The 21,051-nt window shown below is 39.6% G+C and overlaps 1 protein-coding gene across 3 annotated transcripts in view; it reads left to right on the forward strand.

Annotated features, from left to right (window-relative positions):
• Positions 1-1,624: 1,624 nt before the first annotated feature.
• Positions 1,625-21,051, forward strand: part of LOC124711304 (TRAF-type zinc finger domain-containing protein 1-like) — a 78,055-nt gene continuing 58,628 nt past the window's right edge. For 2 of the 3 annotated variants that reach the window (XM_047241319.1, XM_047241318.1), the window contains exons 1-3: positions 1,625-2,041; positions 2,127-2,319; positions 13,685-13,877. In XM_047241319.1, the coding sequence (XP_047097275.1) occupies positions 2,007-2,041; positions 2,127-2,319; positions 13,685-13,877 (421 nt within the window). In that variant the 5' untranslated portion in view covers positions 1,625-2,006. Of the gene's footprint in view, positions 2,042-2,126; positions 2,320-2,471; positions 2,529-13,684; positions 13,878-21,051 lie in introns of those variants that run through there. The other variant, XM_047241320.1, reaches the window with a different exon arrangement.

The following is a 21,051-nucleotide window of genomic DNA, read 5'->3' on the forward strand; positions in this document are numbered from 1 at the left end:
TTCCTTTTAATTTTTAATACTCTTAGTTTTAAGATAACTGCATTTTTCAAAAGCTGACAAGTTTGGAAAATTATATATGTTAAAAGTGTAAACACGTTTACTGATTTGCACCACATCTGTCTACACCTAACACTCAAAATACAGGTATGCAAGACATTCAGTGCTCACAAGAATTCATGTGTTTTAAGCAGTAAGCAGCTAGTCTGACATATTTTACAGAGCATTTTTCTAACCTTTGTTTTCACTTTCATTTCTGTTATGGTTACTTTCTCACATTGCATTTTTTAAGTAATTACCATGTATAAGAATGTTTAGATTAAAACAGTTTTAGTCCCACCACTCTGATCTAATAAGAATTGTCTTTGGTAGAGCTCACAACTGTAACAAACTAGGAGTTTTTTAACTGTAGATCCAATAGGATTTGTATTTTTATGTAGACTATATTAATTGATAGATTGAAGATGCCACAAAAGTAATTGATTCCAATCTAGAAAGTCTTTGATAGATAGTGCAGGGCAGAAGAAACTGACGTACTTTAGTTGATGGAGCCGCAGAGGGTCCTAATTGACTAAATGATGAGAGACAGATACATTTCCAAATTTATCAGATAATGTTCAGAGCATAAAGTATAATGAAAACTAAGAACCTCAAAAATGGCAGTTGTATAAAATTACTAGCTGTTTAACACGATACTTTGTTTCTTGTCCACGCACATAGGCTTGCTCCTGGCTAATTGTAGGGAATACCCTCCAGGCTGCCATTCGCAGGCTATGACCACACCTGCTGCCAATAACAAATCCAACGTGGACTTTGGATCTATAGGTAGCACAGACTAACTACAGGAAGTCGATCACTTTTTTTATCGGCATTGAATTATTATGCAAGTAAATGTCTGGAGAGTGCTATAAGTCTATAGAAGAAATATGCACCAGTTTCGCTTTTATTAAAATACAGGTAACAGAATATTCAGCAGACTGAAGTTCACACTAACATATTTTTAAAATCAGAAAGAGTGCTTCACTAGCATTTTACATAAGGCCCAGGTTGTTAAAATCTGGAGCAAGCGATTTCCTACAATGTAGTCCGCGCGTAGGAGTAAAAGGCATTATTTGAAATATTTTTTTCCCCTTTCTATTGGCTTCTAGCATACAAACTTTTTAGCCATCTATTTGATGTGTAATTGAAACCACGTTCAACAGATTATGATTCTGTGGTGTTGTCGATAAGCAATGTTAATATAACGAGCTCTCTTGAAAATGCCCGTATTGATTTCGTCCGAATATAGTATGGCTACGACAGCGTATAAATGCAGGAATGCTGATTTTTTCCATCTACATTTTTTTTAGAATAAAATGAGTGTACCATGTAAATATAGCCCACTAGAGAGAAGGCCATCAATCAAAATCATGTAAAGTGGAAGCAACAACAAAACCTGACTATTGTGCAGGGGATAAACCTTTTTACTAAGCAAAACGGGTTAAAATCTTCGACATGAATGATTTGTCTATTTTTACAAGCTAAGTAGATTCGGGACGGTGTCGAGGACAGCAAATTCCGTGCGAGCGACATGGTCTAAAAATATCTAAATGAGAGCAGTGTACTTTGTCGTCTAAGTAATTAGACCGCGTGGCGCGTGTAGAACAACTGACGAATTTGCCACTGTCGTTCCCGTTTTTGTCGAGAACGTTAAATAGAAATTCATTAAACAATTAAAGGTCTTATGCAGGCATAGCTATTTTCAGCAGTACGGTTTATTTTAATTTGTGCCGATACTACAAGATCTACCATTGTTTGAATCGGTCAACTCCTACTAGTACTGCATCCTGAGCGAATATATTTAAGAACGGCAAGCGGAGTGCTTTGAAAATTGTAAAGACTGTGACAGGGCTCCCCCGCACTAACGAGCGTAGTTTGTATCGGTGCAGAGAAGTGTGAATGTAAGGTATCGTGTAATAGAGGGTTTTAGCAAATATAGATAGCATCATTGCTTAAATTATTGAGCGACGATGAATGAAAATGAAGTGAAGTATTGTTCTAATTGGTAAGTTAGGTTATTAGCATAGCTGTCATACGGCGCGCTAACAGACGAATTGAATGTTGAAGTAATAACCATGTTTTTGTTTTAGCAAAAGAGAAATCCCAGGGGGAAATTTCATGATGCATATAATTCACTGTCAGCGAAAGCTTGCTCTTTGCCAGAAGTGTGATGAGCCAGTTCCACATAGTGAATATGCGGCTCACAATGCGAATTTTCATTCCATAGTCGAATGTCCGGACTGTGGTCTTCAGTTGGAACAAAGATATTTGCAAGAACATAAGGTGTGTTGTTTATTACAAGTATTTCTGGAATTTTGTGTCCTATTTTTAAACCGTTTTATTTCCGGGTTAGAAATGGGATAGGTTTGCGGAAGTGTTGACTGTTCATCAGTGGACTCTGCGCTTATACGTAATTTACTAAGTCTTCTGTCGCATTTATGCATGAATGAATGCCACCAGTTTCTGAAAACAGTTGTTACATTATAGTAGCGGTTCGTATATGTGTGTACGTAACTTATTTTTGCGATAGTTGATGATGGCTTGTTGAATGTTAAGTTATATTTAGTAGTAGGCCTACCTTGTGTTGTCTAGTTCACGTCACTGATGATATTTTTGTTAAATTCTGCTAACGTAGACTAGTAACCATCGAACATCAAATTGCTTTGTCATCCTCAAGTTTTGGTAGACACGTATTCATACTTCCACAGATTTGTTATTTCAGAAAATGATTCTCTTATTTTTTTGTGTTGGTGAGAGATTCGTGTGACCAATCAAAAATTATGAAAAGATAATGGTACCTACTGATTTTCACCTTTATGCCTGTGGAAATGATACTCCTGAAATGAGGTGGCTGAACCTTTTTGCTTCCATTGAGTGTCAAAAGTTCCATATCTAGTGTAAATTTTTGCGTGTTTGTAGGCTGATTCTGGTGAATTGATAAACCCTTGTCTGAATTATTGCGTTTTCCCTTCATGACTAATAATGACAAGTTGTGTTGTGGTGTGCTCTTCAAATTTGTTTTATGGAGTTAATATTTCTCCCTGCCTGGTGGAATGCAGGTTCCTGACAAATTCTTTATGTAATAAATGGAGTAAATACTGCCGTCCTTACGATGTTGTTTATTATATGGTTACCAGTTTTGGTGCTTCAGTGCACCATCGTCAGGCCTTTTTTTGAAAATTGTATTTTGTTTGGCCCCTTTACCGTTGTGTCTAATGAATTCTAATGTAAATTGAGATGACAGAAGTCATGGGGTACCTGCTAATATTGCGTTGGACTTCCTTTTGCCCGGCATAGTGCAGCAACTGAACACGATGTGGACTCAGTAAGTCATTCTAAGTCCCCTGCAGAAATATTGAGCCATGCTGCGTATACAGCCATCCAAAACTGTTGCTGGTACAGGGTTTTGTGCACAAACTGATCTGTTATTTCCGATAAATTTATGATAGAATTTGTGTTGAGCGATTTGGGTGGCTAAATCATTTGCTTAAATTGTCCAGAATATTCTTCAATCTAATTGTGAAAGTTGTGGCCCGGTGACATGTGCACATTGTCATCCATAAAAATTCCATTGTTCGGAAACATGAAGTTTTGAATGACTGCGCAAGGTCTCCAAGAAGCCGAACATACCTATTTCCAGCCAATGATTGGTTCAGTTGAACCAGAGGACCCACTCCATTCAATGAAAATACTATCCACACGATTATGGAGCCACCACCACCTTGCACAGTGCCTTATTGACAAGTTGGGCCCATGGCTTTATTTGGTATGTGCCATGCTCAAACCCTAGCCTCCACTCTTACCAACTGAAATCGGAACTCAGCTGAGCAGGTCATCTAGGGTCCAACCTGAAATGGTCACAGGCTGAGGAGAGGTGCTGCATACAAGTAGAGGCATTCGTGACTGTCATCTGCTGTCATGGCTCATTAATGCAAAATTTCAATGCACTGTCCTAACAGATGTGTTTGTCGTATGTCCCACATTGATTTCTGTATTTATTTCACCCAGTGTTGCTTGTTTATTAGCACTGACAACACAATGTAACTGCCGCTGCTCTCGGTCATTAAGTGAAGGCTGTCAGCCACTGTATTATACATAGTAATGCCTGAAATTTGCTATTCTTGGCACACCTTTGTCACTGTGGATCTCGGAATATTGACTTCCGTAAATGATTTCCAAAATGGAATGTCCCATGCATCTACCTCCATCTACCATTCTGTGTTCAGAATTCTATTGCCATCTGTATATGTGCACATCACTATCTCATGCCTCTTGTCACATCAGTGTATAATAGGCTACAGTAGTGAACATGGAAGAACCTGTATGTAGTCCATATACGACTATTTCTTATACAATACAAACACTATAGAAATTGGGAAACCATGTATGATTTATAAATAGTTCTTTGTTTTAAAATGATATTTTCTTAGTTTATGTCAAATTTGTAGTGAGATGATTCACAAAACATTTATCAAGATGTAACCCTACATTATACTTTGCAGCATTTCAAAAGATGCATGATGACACTTAGTGCATTGTATTTTAACAAGGTGGAATACTCCAGTATAATGGATATTCAGAGGTACCGAGTTCAGTCTTCTCAAGGTTATAGCACTTGGTGTTCCTATCTTCAGAGCTGTTGATAATCTCAGTGTTGTTCCTCATATCAAACCTAAGTAGGAAATACCAGGTGAAAAGTTCCAGTATAATAATCACATGTTGGCCATCGCATCACTTTGGCAGAATCTGCAGTAGGGCCACCACCACTTATTTGATCTGACTCAAATTCTGTATAGGATTTGATGCTGATGAAGAGATCTGCTGCTCCCATACCATGGTTGAGGGATGCATAAATTCTGATCCGCATTCTATGTTTGCCACTATAGGGTGTGGGTTAGCATCTTCTGATATGTTTATACCACTCGTCACCAGACTATCATCATTCCATCCCAGAAGAGTAATTTCTTTGCCCAAAGTGTGTACTGCATGAAGGGAACCACGTGGACTTTTGGCAAGGTTTCTAAGTGAACCATTTCTTGTGCAAAGGCGACAGAGACAGAGAACTGAAATATTCGTCTGGATAAGTGCAGCTTCCAGGTTAAATAAAACTTGTGGAAAGCTTTTCAGTAACTGAAGTGCCCAACATTTTGCTGATATACGTATCATCGTTTCCTGTATAGAGTGAGAACTCTACTAGATAACTGTAAGGCTTTGCAATAAACCAAAATTTAAAACCAGATCTATAGGTTTTTGTCTAATGAACTGTCATCAAATGCCCCCACCACTCCCAGTTTAGTCCAATGATCCTGGCCGAAAAGAAAGTGGAACCCACGGGTTCAGAATATTCCTTGATCTTAATGTTAGTAGCCTATTTCACACACTTACCTGGTGAATCAATTTCTGAATCATCATTGAGATGTAGAAATCTGTGTATAGTTTCAAATCAATTTCCTTATTACAGCTGTAGAGACAGCACAGTTGTTAGTACCTTTTTCAGTCTCCAATAAAGTGTTTGAAGTGGCAGTTTAATGTATCCATAAAACAGTACAATCCCAAATAAGTATGCTATGTAATTTGCCTAGTAACAGTTCAAAATTTGTATAGGCTTTGATTGTAGAACACTTGAAAATTTCCTTACAAATGTGATCCATTATTTCATTGTCAAAAACTATTTTGAGTTAATCAGTAGGTTTGGCATTGTTTTGCTGCATTCTGTGGACAACTATTGGTCTTGGTTCTATATTTAAATCAAAAGGACATTGCTAAATTAGCTTTTTGCATATATTTTTCCTGCCAGGTGAATTCAACTGTAAATGTTTTACTTTTGAAATTTGTTGTTATAAACTTCTGTCAGCTAACACCTTCAAAGCTGCATCCTAGTATCTGAAACGAAGATCTGAACCATTACCTTCAGTGACTCTCACCTCATCACCCCTTGGATCCCGGCTCACCACTGTTGATGCTACTTGCCTATAACATCTATATACCCCATGCCCGTGTTCCGCTGTCTTCACTGCTCCAAACCCACCAACTTGTTACATGCTCACACATAACTGCTTTTACTTTGAGGGGGAGGTATACAGGGTGCCCATAGTTAAAGTTCCAGTTTCAAAATGCTGTAGAAAGAAAAGCACTACTCAGAATGATGTCAAATTTGAACAACATATTATTGACACAGATGGGAAAGATAGTGAACAAAAAGAAATTAATACAAATTTGAGTAATTGGTAGTGCTGTAAGCATCAAAATATGCACACTGATAGGCACATGGCACACGGCTTACCCTCAGTTTGTGTCGGATACACCCAATGTGACTGTCTCTGTGAAGAATCTCTCACTGCTGGTGAAGCTCTTGTACAAGAATGCTAGTAGCCCTGCAAAAGTTCCGAACACTCAAGGGTATGAAGACAGATTTGGACTGATGTGTGCATAGGATCTGAAGAAAATGATTGCACATTTAAAGAACATGTATTTTCAAATGTGACAGGGAGGAAAGCAGTTAATACGACGTTTGTCGAAAATGTTGCCACAGCATTGCAGGAGGGGTCAAGCGGTGGTGTGCAACATGCAGTGCATAATGAATTTCCTGAACGTTTGAACATGTGTATGAGCACTGTACATAAAATCTTATGAAACATCCGGCACTGCTGTGCATACAAAATCATCCATTTTTGATAGTTACTTCATGCTGACCTTCCAGGAAGACAAGCATTAACTCTGGAATTCCTTGCTCACATGGACGTAGGCAGTAATAATCATGGAACATTTTGAAGACATACGAAGCCATCTCCAAAGACATGTCAGTATGCAGAATTGCAGAATATGGGCAACTGATAATTCACACACACATCAGCTAGTACCACTTCACTCTGCTAAGGTGACTATGCGGTGCAAGATGACGGCATCATTTATCATTGGACAGTATTTTTTCGACGAGATGAATCTTCTGGGTCCTGTTACCTGTACCGTCACTGGTAAATGTGATAACTCTTTTGTGCACAAATGTTATTTCAACCCTTCAACAGTGTGGATGTGCAGGTAGGATCATTTTTATGATGGTGACACTCCTCCACACACTGCACAGCCAGTGAAGCAGATTCTGCAGAGGCATTTCTGAAATGCTATAATTATCAACTGCCATTTCCCTACAGCCTGGCCATCCAGATCACCTGATCTTAATCGGTGTGACTTCTGGCTGTGTGGTTATGTGAAAGATGTGTTTGGTGCACTAGTTACGAACATAGCTGAATTGAAGGCACACATTGCACAATGCATTCTGAATGTGATCCTGAGACACTCCTTTCTGTTGTGGAACATGCTGTTTCGTGATTTCAACTTGTGGCAGAAAACGGGACAGCATATTGAACTTGTCTTGTGCCAATCTCGTGACAGTTAAAAACTGATGCCATTTTGCTTCGTATGTGGTTTTTGGCCTCGGAACAATTAAAAACCAATTTTTCCCATACAGCGTGATACAGCCTTGTTGCATGGAGGATGGGCTTACCTAACTAACATTGCCACAATTGTTGACTGCTGCACTTGTGCCATCTTATACATTGAATGGCACCTCCCCTCCCTCCCCTGCATCAACAATATGTTTTTCAAATTTGATGTCATTCTGAGCAGTGGTCCTCTCTCTATAGTGTTATGAAACTGGAACCTTAATAATTGACACCCTGTACAAACTAATATGCAGCACAGCTATGGGCACCCCATGGCAACCTCCTATGCCAATGTGTTTATGGGCCATCTCAAAGGAGCACCCTGTCATCCCTCAGTATCATCCCAGACTGAAACAGCTGAACCATATCCTTCACCAGGCCTATAACTATTGATACACGTGACTGGAAATGAGGAACATTAAACCCACAATTCTTCCCACTGGTCTAAGTTGTGTTCTGCTGCCCACCCAGTCTGAGCACTATCCTAGTCCCACCCCCATGCCATGCCCACTTTCAACCCCTTTTCACATGGGACATATCCCTGTGAAATACTCCTTGTGTGACACCTGCTTAATTTACCCTCCCAGCATATCCTACTGGTCCTGTCACAGGCTTACCCTGTCCCACAAGAGGCAGGGCCACCTGTGAAAGCAATGTCATGTACTCACTCTGCTGCAATTTCTGCAGGACATTTTATGTGGGCATGACTACCAGCCAATGGTCCATCCAGTTCATGGCCACCGCCAAACTGTAGCCTTGATCAGAGTTGATCTCGCAGTGTCACAATGTGCTGCTGAGCATGTCATGCTCTATTTCAATGGCTGCTGCACAACCCATGCCATCTACCGTACGTGTTTGCCCCTAGTAGCTGATTTCCTGAAGTATATAGATGTGAGTTACCGCATTTACTCGAATCTAAGCCGCACCTGAAAAATGAGACTCGAAATAAAGGAAAAAAATTTTCCCGAATCTAAGCCGCACCTGAAATTTGAGACTCGAAATTCAAGGGGAGAAAAAAGTTTTAGGCCACACCTCCAAATCGAAACAATGTTGGTCCATTGTAATATGAGGCACAATTTAGGTCGAATGAATGACGATACAGCTACAGTAGTTCAGTTCGAGTTGTAAGCTTTGAGGTTAAGCTATACCAGGTAGTCATTGCTATGCGTCAGGCACTCCGTCTGTATCTATACAGGTACCCTTCCTTTTTCACGTGCTTCGTCTGGTTTGAATTGATTGCTTATTTTTCTTTGATATGATAAGTGCCGTTCTCTTTGTTATGGGTGTTTACGTCACTCTAAGCTAAAAATGTATTACTATACTGTGTCATGCATTGTTTGTTGCATTCTGTGTTTACGACCTATCGCCGCTCGCGGCATGGCTTGCTTTTGTGCACGCTACCGCCGCTTACAATTAAAGGAAAAAAAAGAGAGTGGAATTGTCTCATTAGCGAAACAATGGCAAGAGACTGCTATTTGTTGTTACTTACACTGCTGCTTTCTTTGATAATGATCAACAAGAACCAAATAATAGAATGCGTATGATAGAAGATGTTCTGAACGAGAGTTTAGCGAAAAATTTTCTTCGTTTGAAAATCTTTGCAGACGCCTCTTTAGTACATTACATTCTGCACAGAAATTAGAGTCATCTTAGATTTAAAAATCTAGTCAATTGCCGTGTTACATTTCTGACTGTATCACTATTAGGCACAAGAATAATACGAATATAAACATGACATGATATGTATATTCTTCCGCGTTTGCTGTTGTATCACTCTAGTTTCGTAGTTAGAGGGCAGACAGGTTAAATGAGATAGCAGCAAACACGAAAGAACACATGGCAAAATGTTTATATTCGCTTTATTCCTATGGTGAAGAGAATATTGCATGTGATTCACAATTCATGAAAGTTCCTATTAGCAACCATCTCTTCTCACAGGTAAGAAAAAATTCAGAACATAGAGTTGTCCATATTGACAAACATCCCAAACAGTCTCGCCAGTCGGATTTTCGTAGTACATTGAAATTCTGCTAAATTCGAAGATGAACTATACTTAATTTGTATTTACTTTGTTGGATAATGTATGAAAATGCAGTGGTCGAAACTCGGGGCAGAGAAAAAATGCTCATCTTCCACTTTTTTTTTTTTTTTTTTTGACGCAGAGGTTTTGGCGCCAGTATTTATCTTTGTGCCTGCAAAGCAAGCCTGTGTAGCGCTACGTATATTCGACGGCAGAAGTTAGTTGTGGCGGCACCTACCAACATTTTTCAAAACTTCCGCTTACTTTGCACTCGATTCTAAGCCGCAGGCGGTTTTTTGGATTACATAAACCAGAAAAAAAGTGCGGCTTAGATTCGAGTAAATACGGTATCCTTGCAACACATTTTTCATTCCCACATTACTACCCCAGGACCCTTAACTTCACTCATCTTGCACCCACACCCTCCTCCCCACAACCTCCTCTTCCTCTGTTCTGTCACCCCCTCTCAGTCCAGTGTCCACGTCGTTGTCATCGTGCAGTACACAAACTCGCTGTTGTCATGGTACATGTGTCACATTCTTAGCCCATATACTTGCTGCCCTGCTCTCCTTAATTGAAATCCTGGACACCTGCTGTGTCCCTCTGAGTTATCAACCTTCTTTACCCAACCATCCCTCACAATGCAACCCCTCATCCCAGTTAGTATGACAATCATTTTCTAAGGTGCTGAAATTATGCTGCTTAATTGAACTGGCAACATTTTACCTACATAAGTTTGGTTCCAGTTTAGGACTGTTATGGCCTGTACAGTTTCTTTAATGCAGAAGAAAAATCTTATCTAAAGAAGATAGTGTGGATTCCAGACACACAGATCTTGTAAAACTCAACTTACTACATCTACATCTCTGTTCTCAGAGAGACCCAGAGGGCTACTGATAATGGCTCCCCTTTCAGGAGGCATGTAGTACAGTTCTACACTATTTCTTTGTGAGAAATACGAGCTTATGGAATATTGATCGAGCTTTGTGGCTAGATTAGGACTTTCTGCTAGATAGTACTCAAAATGTCATTGTTAATGGGGTGAGATCTTCATTTGCAAAATTAACTTCTTGAGTACCTCGAGGGAGTGATACAGGGTTGTTAACGTTAGAAATACATACAAATGATCTGATGGATAGTGGTAGAAGCTCTGTGAGGTGTTTGCAGATGATGCTAATGTATACTGGGAAGAATTGAAGTCAAAAACCAGCAGCAAAATGCAGGACAACCTGCAGAGAATCAACACTTGGCAGAGGGATTGGAAATAGACTCTCAGTATGCATAAAAGTAAAGTACCGTGCATAAGTAGTTGTAAGTACTAATTACCCCTCTGATATAATATTGATAACAGATCACTGTAACAACTATTAAATTTATAGATGTATGCATCTGGAGTGACCTAAAGTAAAGCAGCCATATAAAACGAAAAGTAGGACTGCAGATCCCAAATTGAAAGTCATTGGAACAATCATAAGAAAATGTGATTCATTTATAAAAGAGAATGTATTACTCTCCTTTGACATACTGCTGGACGTAACTTGTCAGTTGGAGTCTTACCAGGCATGATTAATAGGAGAAAGAGAGAAGATGTGGAGAATGGCATGTTTCTTCAAGAGTTCATTTATTAAATGTGGGAATGTTGTGGAAATACTCATCAGACTGCCAGATGCTACATGATGTTACATGTCATGGAGATGTTATAAGAAGAGCCAGGCAACACTTCACCTCCTTCAGTATACATTTTGCAAATGGCTGTAATGAGGAAATTGGAGAGATCTAATTTCTCCAAAATTAGACCTCGTATGAGACTTAAGACAGTCATTTATGCTGCACATCATTCATGAACAGAAGAGGGAAGTGGAAGTATAATATACACTGAAGAGCCAAAGAAACTGGTACACCTGCCTAATATCGTGTAGGACCCCTGCGAGCATGCGGAAGTACCACAGTACAGCGTGGCATGGACTCAACTAATGTCTGCAATAGTGCTAGAGGGAACTGACGCCATGAATCATGCAGTGCTGTCCATAAATCCTTAAGAGTACGAGCTGGTGGAGCACAGCACATGGCAAGGCATCCCAGACATTCTGAATAATGTTCATGTCTGGGGAGTTTGGTGGCCAGCAGAAGTGCTTAAACTCAGAGAAGTGTTTCTGGAGCCACTCTCTAGCAGTTCTGGATGTGTGAGGCGAGGCATTGCCCTGCTGAAATTACCCAAATTCGTCGGAATGCACAGTGGACATGAATGAACGCAGATCATCAGACATGATGCTTATGTACGTGTCACCTGTAAGAGTCGTATCTAGATGTATTAGGGGTCCCATATCACTCCAACTGCACACATCCCACGCCATTATAAAACCTCCACCAACTTGAACAGTCCCATGCTGACAAGCAGGGACCATGGATTCATGAGGTTCTCTGCATAACCGTACCCCTCCACCTGCTCAATACAATTTAAAACAACCAGGCAACATGTTTCAAGTCATCAACAGTCCTTTGTTGGTGTTGCCGGGCCCAGGCAAGGCATAAAGCTTTGTGCCGTGCAGTCGTCAAAGGTACACAAGTGGGCTTTTGGCTCTGAAAGCCCATATTGATGTTGTTTCATTGAATGGTTTGCGCAGACACTTGCTGATGGTCCAGCATTGAAATCTGCAGCAGCTAGCAGAAGGGTTGCACTTCTATCACATTGAACAATTCTCTTCAGTCGTTGTTGGTCCCGTTCTTGCAGGATCTTTTTCCGGTTGCAGCGATGTCAAAGATTTGATGTTTTACCGGATTCTAGATATTCACGGTACACTCGTGAAATGGTCGTACCGGAAATATCTCTACTTTGTCGCTACCTCGGAGATACCGTGTCCCATAGCTTGTGTGCCGACTGTAGTACCACATTCAAACTCACTTAAATCTTGATAACCTACCATTGTAGCAGCAGTAACCAATCTTAACAGCTGTATCTGACTTTTGGTGTCTTATATAGGTGTTGCCAACTGCTGTGCCTTATTCTGCCTGTTTGCGTATGTGTGTATTTGAATACGCATGTCTATACCCGTTTCTTTGGTGCTTCAGTCTAAATGTATATGTAGATGAATTTATAAGGGCTAACATGGTATTGCTCTCAGCAAATACTAATAATTTTCGACGTCTACACAAGAATTCTCACTGAAGAATAATTCTAAACTTTTTCCCTAATTTTGCATTAATAAGCTGCTGGGTCTCCCAGGTTGACATTATTGTTTACACATCCCAACTACATATAAGACGGTGTGAGTATGCAAGTAGCTGATGAGCACCCTAGTGTACAGGAATTGCCTGAGTCTCCTCACTATCAGCACGCTTTACCAGGGCAAGAATTCCCACGTCATAAGCTCTCAGGTGGGGTAGTTGGGTCTCGGACAAGCCTACCCATGGTACACTACCATACCAAACCTAATTTCCAGATTCTGCAGTTAGTATAAGCAGTTTGTAAATAAAATCTTTTTAAAAATTGAAACCACATTTGATTGTTGTAGATAATTATTATTAGCAATAGAGAAATTACATGAAGGTGCCGTTTTTATTCATAGTTAGTGTGGTGTATGGAAAACATATTGCTTAATTTGTATGTGGAACAGTAAAAACTAGTGCTATAAGTAAATTATTATCTGTTTTATTTGGATACCATGGTTTAAACTTGTCAAGTAAGTTGAGAAAATCAATCAATCCTACTGATGCTTAAGATAAACTATCAGGAAATTTGACATTCATTTATTTCATAAATAATGTGCCGCTTGGCAGTATGTGTGCTTGAAATGTATTCTAGTTGGGTCTCTGGTACCTTAACTGTCAGCCGAAAGGCAGAAAGGCTATATATTGAGTGATCAAAATAGATATTGTATAATCATTCATTATATATGTAAAGGAAAAAGTGTGCAGTGTTTATGAATTGACCTTACAGTTTAACCATAATTGAAGACATGAAGATTTTAGTCTTGGATCAGTGATTAATACATTTATGTCATTGATAGTATTGGGCCAGAGAGAGGATTTACCAGAACAGCCTAGAAGCTTTATTAGAAAGAATTCAGTTCTGTTTAAGTACTATTTTGTTGCTCGTTCTTCAAATTCTTCCTGCTACCTATTTATAATGTCTTGTTTTTTTTCTCGTGTTGTAGTTATCTAATTTCAAATCATTATGTCGTTTCAGAATTCTTCATGCTCAAGGCGTGAGATTTGCTGCAGCTATTGTCATATAGAGACAAAAGCTGGAGACCTTGCGGAACATGAGAATTACTGTGGTAGCCGAACAGAAAAATGCGAAGACTGTGGAGAGTATGTAATGCTGAAGTATCAGCAACTGCACAGAGACACAAATCATGGATTCTTGAAACTGGAAGATGGTAAGAATTCTATTGTATTTCTTCTTAAATGTTTGGGTTGGGGGGCTGTTCTGTAATACATAAGTTACTATCACCACCACCATATGTGTATTTTTGCCATTGTTTGAGTGATATCTGAAGATGGTTTCTGTACTGTTTTTATCACAATAAAAACTGTAGTTGAAAATTAAAAAGCTGTACAGAAACAGCTATGGCTGGAACATGAAGAGGCTGCTAAAATTAGCATCGGAAACTTTGATTTGGAATTTGAATTCGTGTATGAAACAATGAAAGAGCATGACTGTCAGAGGGCTACATCAGTTTTTCACCTTAAGTGTTTTGTTACTGCCAGTGAGAAGCCTTTCTTTGCATGACTTCGAGTCCTTTTTACTCAGGCTGTGTTGTAATGAGCGCCATAATAAAAGAACAAAATAATGCTTATGACAGCACAGTTGTTGGCAAAGTTGCAATTGATTTGCACATGAGCTGCCCCCAACGTGGTCATATTCAACAGCAGAACTGTGGTTCTACATCCAAACCTATCTTCTACAAATTGTTATTAATAAATGCCTCTTTGTTTACTGTAATCGGCCCCTATAGGAGGGATCCACAGGGGGCTGCAGGCAGCACTGTGGGTCACAAAGGTAGGTGGGGCTCTCAGAAAGTTAAGATTTGATGCTTTGTATAAATAGAACACCAACATCCAAATATTGGTTTCAAAATGTTCTCTTAAGTTTCACGATCACCAGTTCAGTACTTCAGAGATATATCCATTGTTCTGACTCCATAGCACAGCTATCAGCAGTGCATCTGTGAATTTTCGATGACTTTGAGACGTAATATCTCCAGTAGTATTTTTGTGAAAGAAACAGAACTAGGTCATCTCATATGACTCTCTTGAGCAAAAAAAATAATTTCATGAGCAATTTTCAGTGGATAATTTCAAGCAGTATTGACCAAAAAAATAGACACTCAAAAGAAATGTGAAGTTTAGCTTTCTGTATCTCCAAAAATAAGTGCAGACTAAACATGAAACTTTATATGCAACAGGTTACCAATACAAATAAAATTTCATTCTCCTACCACTGTTCAGTAGTTTACAGATTGAGGGTAAAGATGGCAATTTTTCTAAGAACACCAAACATTGTTATTTTTGGACTACTTTTACAAACAAGAGTCTTCTGTAAACTCATATAAACTCTTTTCATTGAAAAGACCATCTTCTAAACTACCTAAAAGAAACTGTATGTGGTTTTGAAATGCAAGCATATAAGGCCCTAAAAAATGATGCCACTGTGGGAGTGCATTGAAAATGGGGTCCATATTCTGCTGGTACTCAAATTAAATCTGACAGCTTTTATTATGTTCCACAATATTTTTTAGTTTCCTCTGTGGAAAGTAATATCAGAAGTCCTGATGGCCAGGAAATGAATTGTAGTCATAAAAACTGCAAATAATTAGTCTTTTTATTTTTTTAGACATCTGTACAGCATTCAGCTCTTCAAAATGCATTTATAAAAATATGAAATAGAATAAGGAAAAGAATAGGTCTCTCTTTTTTTGTGGCTCTAATAATTTGAGATAATCACATGTAAAAAGTGTAATTTTATGGTTTCTGTTTTATTAAAAGTTCTCAAATACTCCCATCAGTTACATCATCTGGCCAGCAGTATGGTTTTCCTTGTGACATGCTACAGCAAATTAATTAAACCTGTAAAAATGTTCAAGTAGCGTGAGATAAATATAAGTTTAAGAGTCCTAAAAGAGAGCGTTTCTAGCTTCGGCCTCTGACACATATAGAAATGTATCATCAGGCTTGGGATCGTGAGTAAAGAAGTGCTTATCAGATTTGGGAACCTGTGGTACAGAAATCTACCTGTGGCTGCTGTTACACAGCTATAGGTCATATGCTGTATCTCAAATGGGAATTAATCTAGCACATCAATGGCATTACACAATAAAAAGACCTACTAATAATTGTCCAAAACATGAATCCATTCCAAAATATGTCATGAAGACTGGTTTGAACTTGTCCAAAATTTTCATACTGTGATGGTTGTGTAAAACCTGAAGGCTGTTTATACGATGTATGCTGCAGCTGTTATGCAACAATTTCACTGCCATGATCTCAAATATCTTGATTATGGACATTTAAATTGTGAAGTTTATAATCAGTTTGATTCCTTAGTTGTAGCAGAAACACAGACTGAAATATTTCACAGTGAGTCGTGGCAAAAATACACCCTTCCTCCCCTCCCCCCTGCCCCCCCCCCCCACTCCCCCACCCTTTTTAAGTTTTTTAAGTTAGTTGGACTATATCTCACTTCCAAGTTATCAAGACTTCTGATATTGTCTTCCCAGAGAGTACCAAATGCATAATACGTAATAAAAATATGTCAGATTCAAGCACCAGCAGAATATAGACCCATTTTTGATGCTCCTCCATAGTGTCATGATTTCTGAGGGCCTTATATGCTTGCATTTTGAAACCAAACACAGTTTTTTTTGTAAAAGTAGACCAGAAATAACCATTTTAAGCATTTAAAATAAATCGCCATCTTTGCCCTCAGTTTGTTAACTATTGGAAAGCAGTAGGAGAATGAAATTTTGTTTCCTAAGAGGAGAAAGATAATGAAATTTCACATTCTAGGACTTTGTGGTGATAAGTTATGTGTGAAGTTTCAGATTTGTCTCACAATCACTTCCATAGGTATAAAAGCTAAACTTCACATTTTCAAGCATCAGTTTCCCCCCTCCCCTCCACACACACACACACACACACACACACACACACACACACACACACACACACACACACACGAAAATATCGCAAAGTTGCAAGTTGCTGAAAATCATGGGTGCACCATTGATAGCTGCATCATGGAGTCAAACAAATGACTATATCTCTGGGAGTATTGTATTTGTGGCAGTGAAACTTTATCAACGTGTATTTGGAGCATGTGTGAATATTCATAGAAAATTTTATCAAAATCCATATGGTCATGTGGGAACATCAAGACCACTAGGCATGGAATGACCCTTATTTAAAATTTTCATCTGCCCTCAGCTACAATGTTCCACAGCTGCCTTTTTGCAGGCCACAAACAGTTACACTTGGAAACTATCTACATAGGTGTACAGTTACACTTGGAAACTCTCTACATAGGTGTCTTGAGAGTTGATGACCTAGTTGCCTTTGTCCAGCCAGATCCCCACCCCCCTTCCTCCACCCACCCCACCACCACCACCACCACCACCACCAATATCGAAAAGATTTTCTTTTGATGCAATAGTGTTTTGACAGTAGTCTATGTGCTACACAAGTAAAATACATCCCTTACTTACAATTATAGGTGGTTAATTTGCCAAAGTGGCAAAGGTGCCAAGGTGGCAGCACCTTTTTCTGTTAACCCAATCATTTTAGTTGGCTCTGACATGTGACTCTTTGACTTCTCTTATGCATAGGAAAAGTATTTACTAGAGTCCAGAGCAGCTGCAAAGGCAGGTCGACAGATGTGCAGAAGTATCAGGAAGTTACGACTCTCAGCCAATTGCTCATCAGTGATGTTCACTAAGCCTGGAACTGGGGAGGCGGGGGCAACAAACTCAGTTGTCTGCCCCAGGCGGCAATTTCAGTGGGCACCCAGTTCCTATTCTTGAAGAAAAAAATCTTGTTTCACAAAGTGCCCAGCATCCAGCACACTTACATCTATCAATTATTCATATGATCTTGAAACACATCCCTGTTGATTTCTGAAAATTTTTGAATGCATTCTGAACTAACCATAGGTTAATTTTTGCACATCTGCAAGGTGTACATGATGTCTCTGCCTGGGGAATCCCCATCGTCGCATCAAGAAATAAAAAGCTTCCTGCAGACGAATCGGGACAGGGCTTTATGAGCTGAGCCGAATAAACTCGAACGGCGAATGCCAATCACTGTTAGTTTATGTGGTTGATTGGGTGTGCAAATGAAATCCATAAATTCAGACTACCAGGAATAACAGAAAATTTTTGCCAGAATGCTACACTACTAAGGCCCAGTTCTACAGTCCCAGGTTAGCAGCCACTTAAGTTCTATTCTCGGAACAGCGTGGAAAACGAGTTGTACGAACTCATAGTAATGCCTAAATGGAGAATAAATGCAGGATAACTGAACCATTGATTCTGGCAGGGTTAGTGAAATTAACTGGAAAATAAGTTTTGACAATGGCAGGAATAGTTAGAGAATTAGTTATGACAAGATTGGTTGTTAGAACGAGAAAGGAGAAGAAACAGGGACATCACACAAATTATATGGAAGAATATGACGATTCCAGATTTATACAAATATTTCATACTACTACTACTACTACTACTACTACTTTTCGATCTCATGCTTGCAAAAGTGGAGCATGTAACCGAAATATGAAACTATGTCCTAAAATAAAACTTTTTACTTGTAATAGGTGTAATAGGCTTTTGATATTGGTACTTCGTGAATTAGATGCTGTCATGTTATTTGTGTAAATGTGGCAGATAAAAATGACCATTTGTGCCTAAACAGTCTCACTTATTTGGCGTGTGTTATGATTGCTGCAGTATAGGAAAGGCCTATTTTGTTTTATCTAGCAGACAGTGACAAAACAGACATAATCAAATTAATAAACCACACCAGTTTTGGGTACTATTAATAAACCACACCAGTTTTGGGTACTATCTGTATTAATATCTTTCTCAGTATCATATGACAACATTTTGATTTTTCATGTAGCAAAATATTTGACGAACTTTTCGAGTGGTAATAGATCCTTTCACAGAAAGGAAAGCATGCCATGTAAAGCTTTAGCAAGATTAGAAAGGAAAAAATGCTGGAACCTAAGGACTGAAGAAATGTGTACTGTATTGCTTGTCTCTTGTTGTTACTAGTTTTATGTTTCCTGTATTTGATTTTATGTCACATAAAATAGAAAACTATTAGCTAATAGGCATTAAAGAGTGCAAATTTTTTGAAGAGTTCTTGTTCTCCTGGCCACAAATAATCCCACCCAGTTTCTTCTTCTCCTTTATTTTGAAGTTGTTAGGATTAGGATGTCAAACCAGCCAACTGGGAGTAGGAGAGGCCTCAAGGGACATTTAATTTCCACTATCCTGAATATAGGATTGATGGCTTCCATTACAAAATATACACTTTTGAATTCGACAGAGCAGATTACAGTGATGTGCGATAGAAGAATGCTGTGTGAAGATGCACGGCACTGCACTTTGTCACACTTAAGATCAAGTAACATATCGTACATTTCCTCAAACATATATGTTTTATATACCAAACTCTTCAGAAAGATGTGCACTGCAAAAGGAACATATTGTAGAAAAATTTGACCTTTATACAGCTCATACCCCCTTTTTACACTTATTTCATGAGGCCTGCACCTTCCTAAGCTCATTTCTGAAATCGTCAAAGGTGTTTTAAATCCCTCTTTGCAGCTGCAAGGTAATACGTATTTTTTGTCACCAAAATCACCTTTCTTTTTGCAACGTGTATTTTTGTCATACCCGACGGGAGGCCTAGTCACACCAAATGCATTTTGTTTTATTGGAATAAAATATCATCATTGGTTTGTAATGAAACACACATACAATATGGCTTGCTTTCTGCATCTTATAACAGTTTGTTGCTAAAGCTGTTGATGTTACTTACAATCTGTTATGTCCCCCCAGGAGGCTTGCTGCTCTTCGGAGTATTCGTACTTGGCTACCACGGGGCTCCTGCCTTTGCAGCTTCTTTTCCTTTCCGTACTGCATGTCTGTCCTTTTGCTGATCTTTTTCGCCTCCCTTGAGGAATATGTCTGGGCTGTTTTTGGAAATGTATTATGCATTTTTGGTAGTCAATATCAGAATACTCTTCTTCCTCCTCCTCCTCCTCCTCCTCCTCCTCCTCTTCTTCCCTGTGCGCTCCTGAAGGCTGGCCCACGTATCTGACATGTAACGCGTGACTGGGTAACACGTAATTCCCAGCCCCGGGTCAATAGGTAGGATTAGCATGTATCCCCTGGTATAGGCCAGGCCCAGGGAGGGGTGATTGCCTCAGCTGCTACCTTCCAAAATTACTGACCGGTCCCTCTGTCAGGTGTTTGAGAGGTGTGACCTGAGATGTGAATAATCACCTAAGGTGGGTGCGCCCCCTTGTGGAGGCGGCTCCCAGTTGGAAGGAGTGCACCATCGGAGACGCGGGGGATTTTCTAGCAATGAGCCAATCATCTTCACAGTCACCGGCTATGAAACTTAAATGGAGTGAGGCTAACGATTCAAAGACCCTTCCAGCTACACCAAGGTTCCTTATGGTTTCATGTACTGAATGCGGTCAGTCCTTCGCTATGGTAAATACATTTATTATTCAGAAAGATGTTGATGCAGTTGCTGGCCCTGTCAACTTCTGCTCTTGTTTATGGAATGGCACTTCCTGTTAAAGATTACTTCAGATTATCAGGCACAACTGCTTGCAGCTTTGCTCCTCCATGGCTATCCTGTTCGTGTCGAGGCCCATTGAACACTGAATTCTTCTGCTGGTGTTATTTACACAAGGCTGCTCGATTGTCTGACCGAAGCAGAAATCGAAACGTACCTCTGATCAGGTTGTCATAGCAGTCTATCTGGTGATGAGAAACGTAGATGCCTCCTTAGTGTCCACACACACTCTTTTTTTCACTTTTGATAGAGAGGTTCCTCTGTCAAAGATCAAAGCAAGTTATAAAGTTATCATAGTCAGACTGTATATTTTGAACCTGAAAAGCGCTGCTACCAGTGTCGTCATTACAACCACACTCGATAGTCCTGTTGACACCCAGCCAAGTGTGTAACCTGTGGTAGGGATGCTCACAAGGGTGATTGTCCGCCTCCTTCTCCCCGCTGCATCAACTGCAATGGCGACCATGATGCCTTCTCCCGCAGTTATCCTGTTTATCTCAATGAGCAGGATGTCCAGGAGATCCAGGTTAAGGAGAAAGTGCTTTACCCGGTCGTTCGCAAGTTGTTGACTAGTCAGAAACCCTGCGTTCTACGATCTGGTACCTACAGTACTGTTTTAGCTCCATCTCGCTCCATCAAGGACATGGCCATGCAGACATGTGACCTCAAATTTAGCACTGCTGTTGTGACGTTGCCCACGATCATGGTAGCGTCCCCGTCTCCTCCTCCACCTGTGCAACATGCCAT

This window comes from Schistocerca piceifrons, chromosome 8 (genome assembly GCF_021461385.2).
Source record: "Schistocerca piceifrons isolate TAMUIC-IGC-003096 chromosome 8, iqSchPice1.1, whole genome shotgun sequence".
NCBI classification, from domain to species: domain Eukaryota; kingdom Metazoa; phylum Arthropoda; class Insecta; order Orthoptera; family Acrididae; genus Schistocerca; species Schistocerca piceifrons.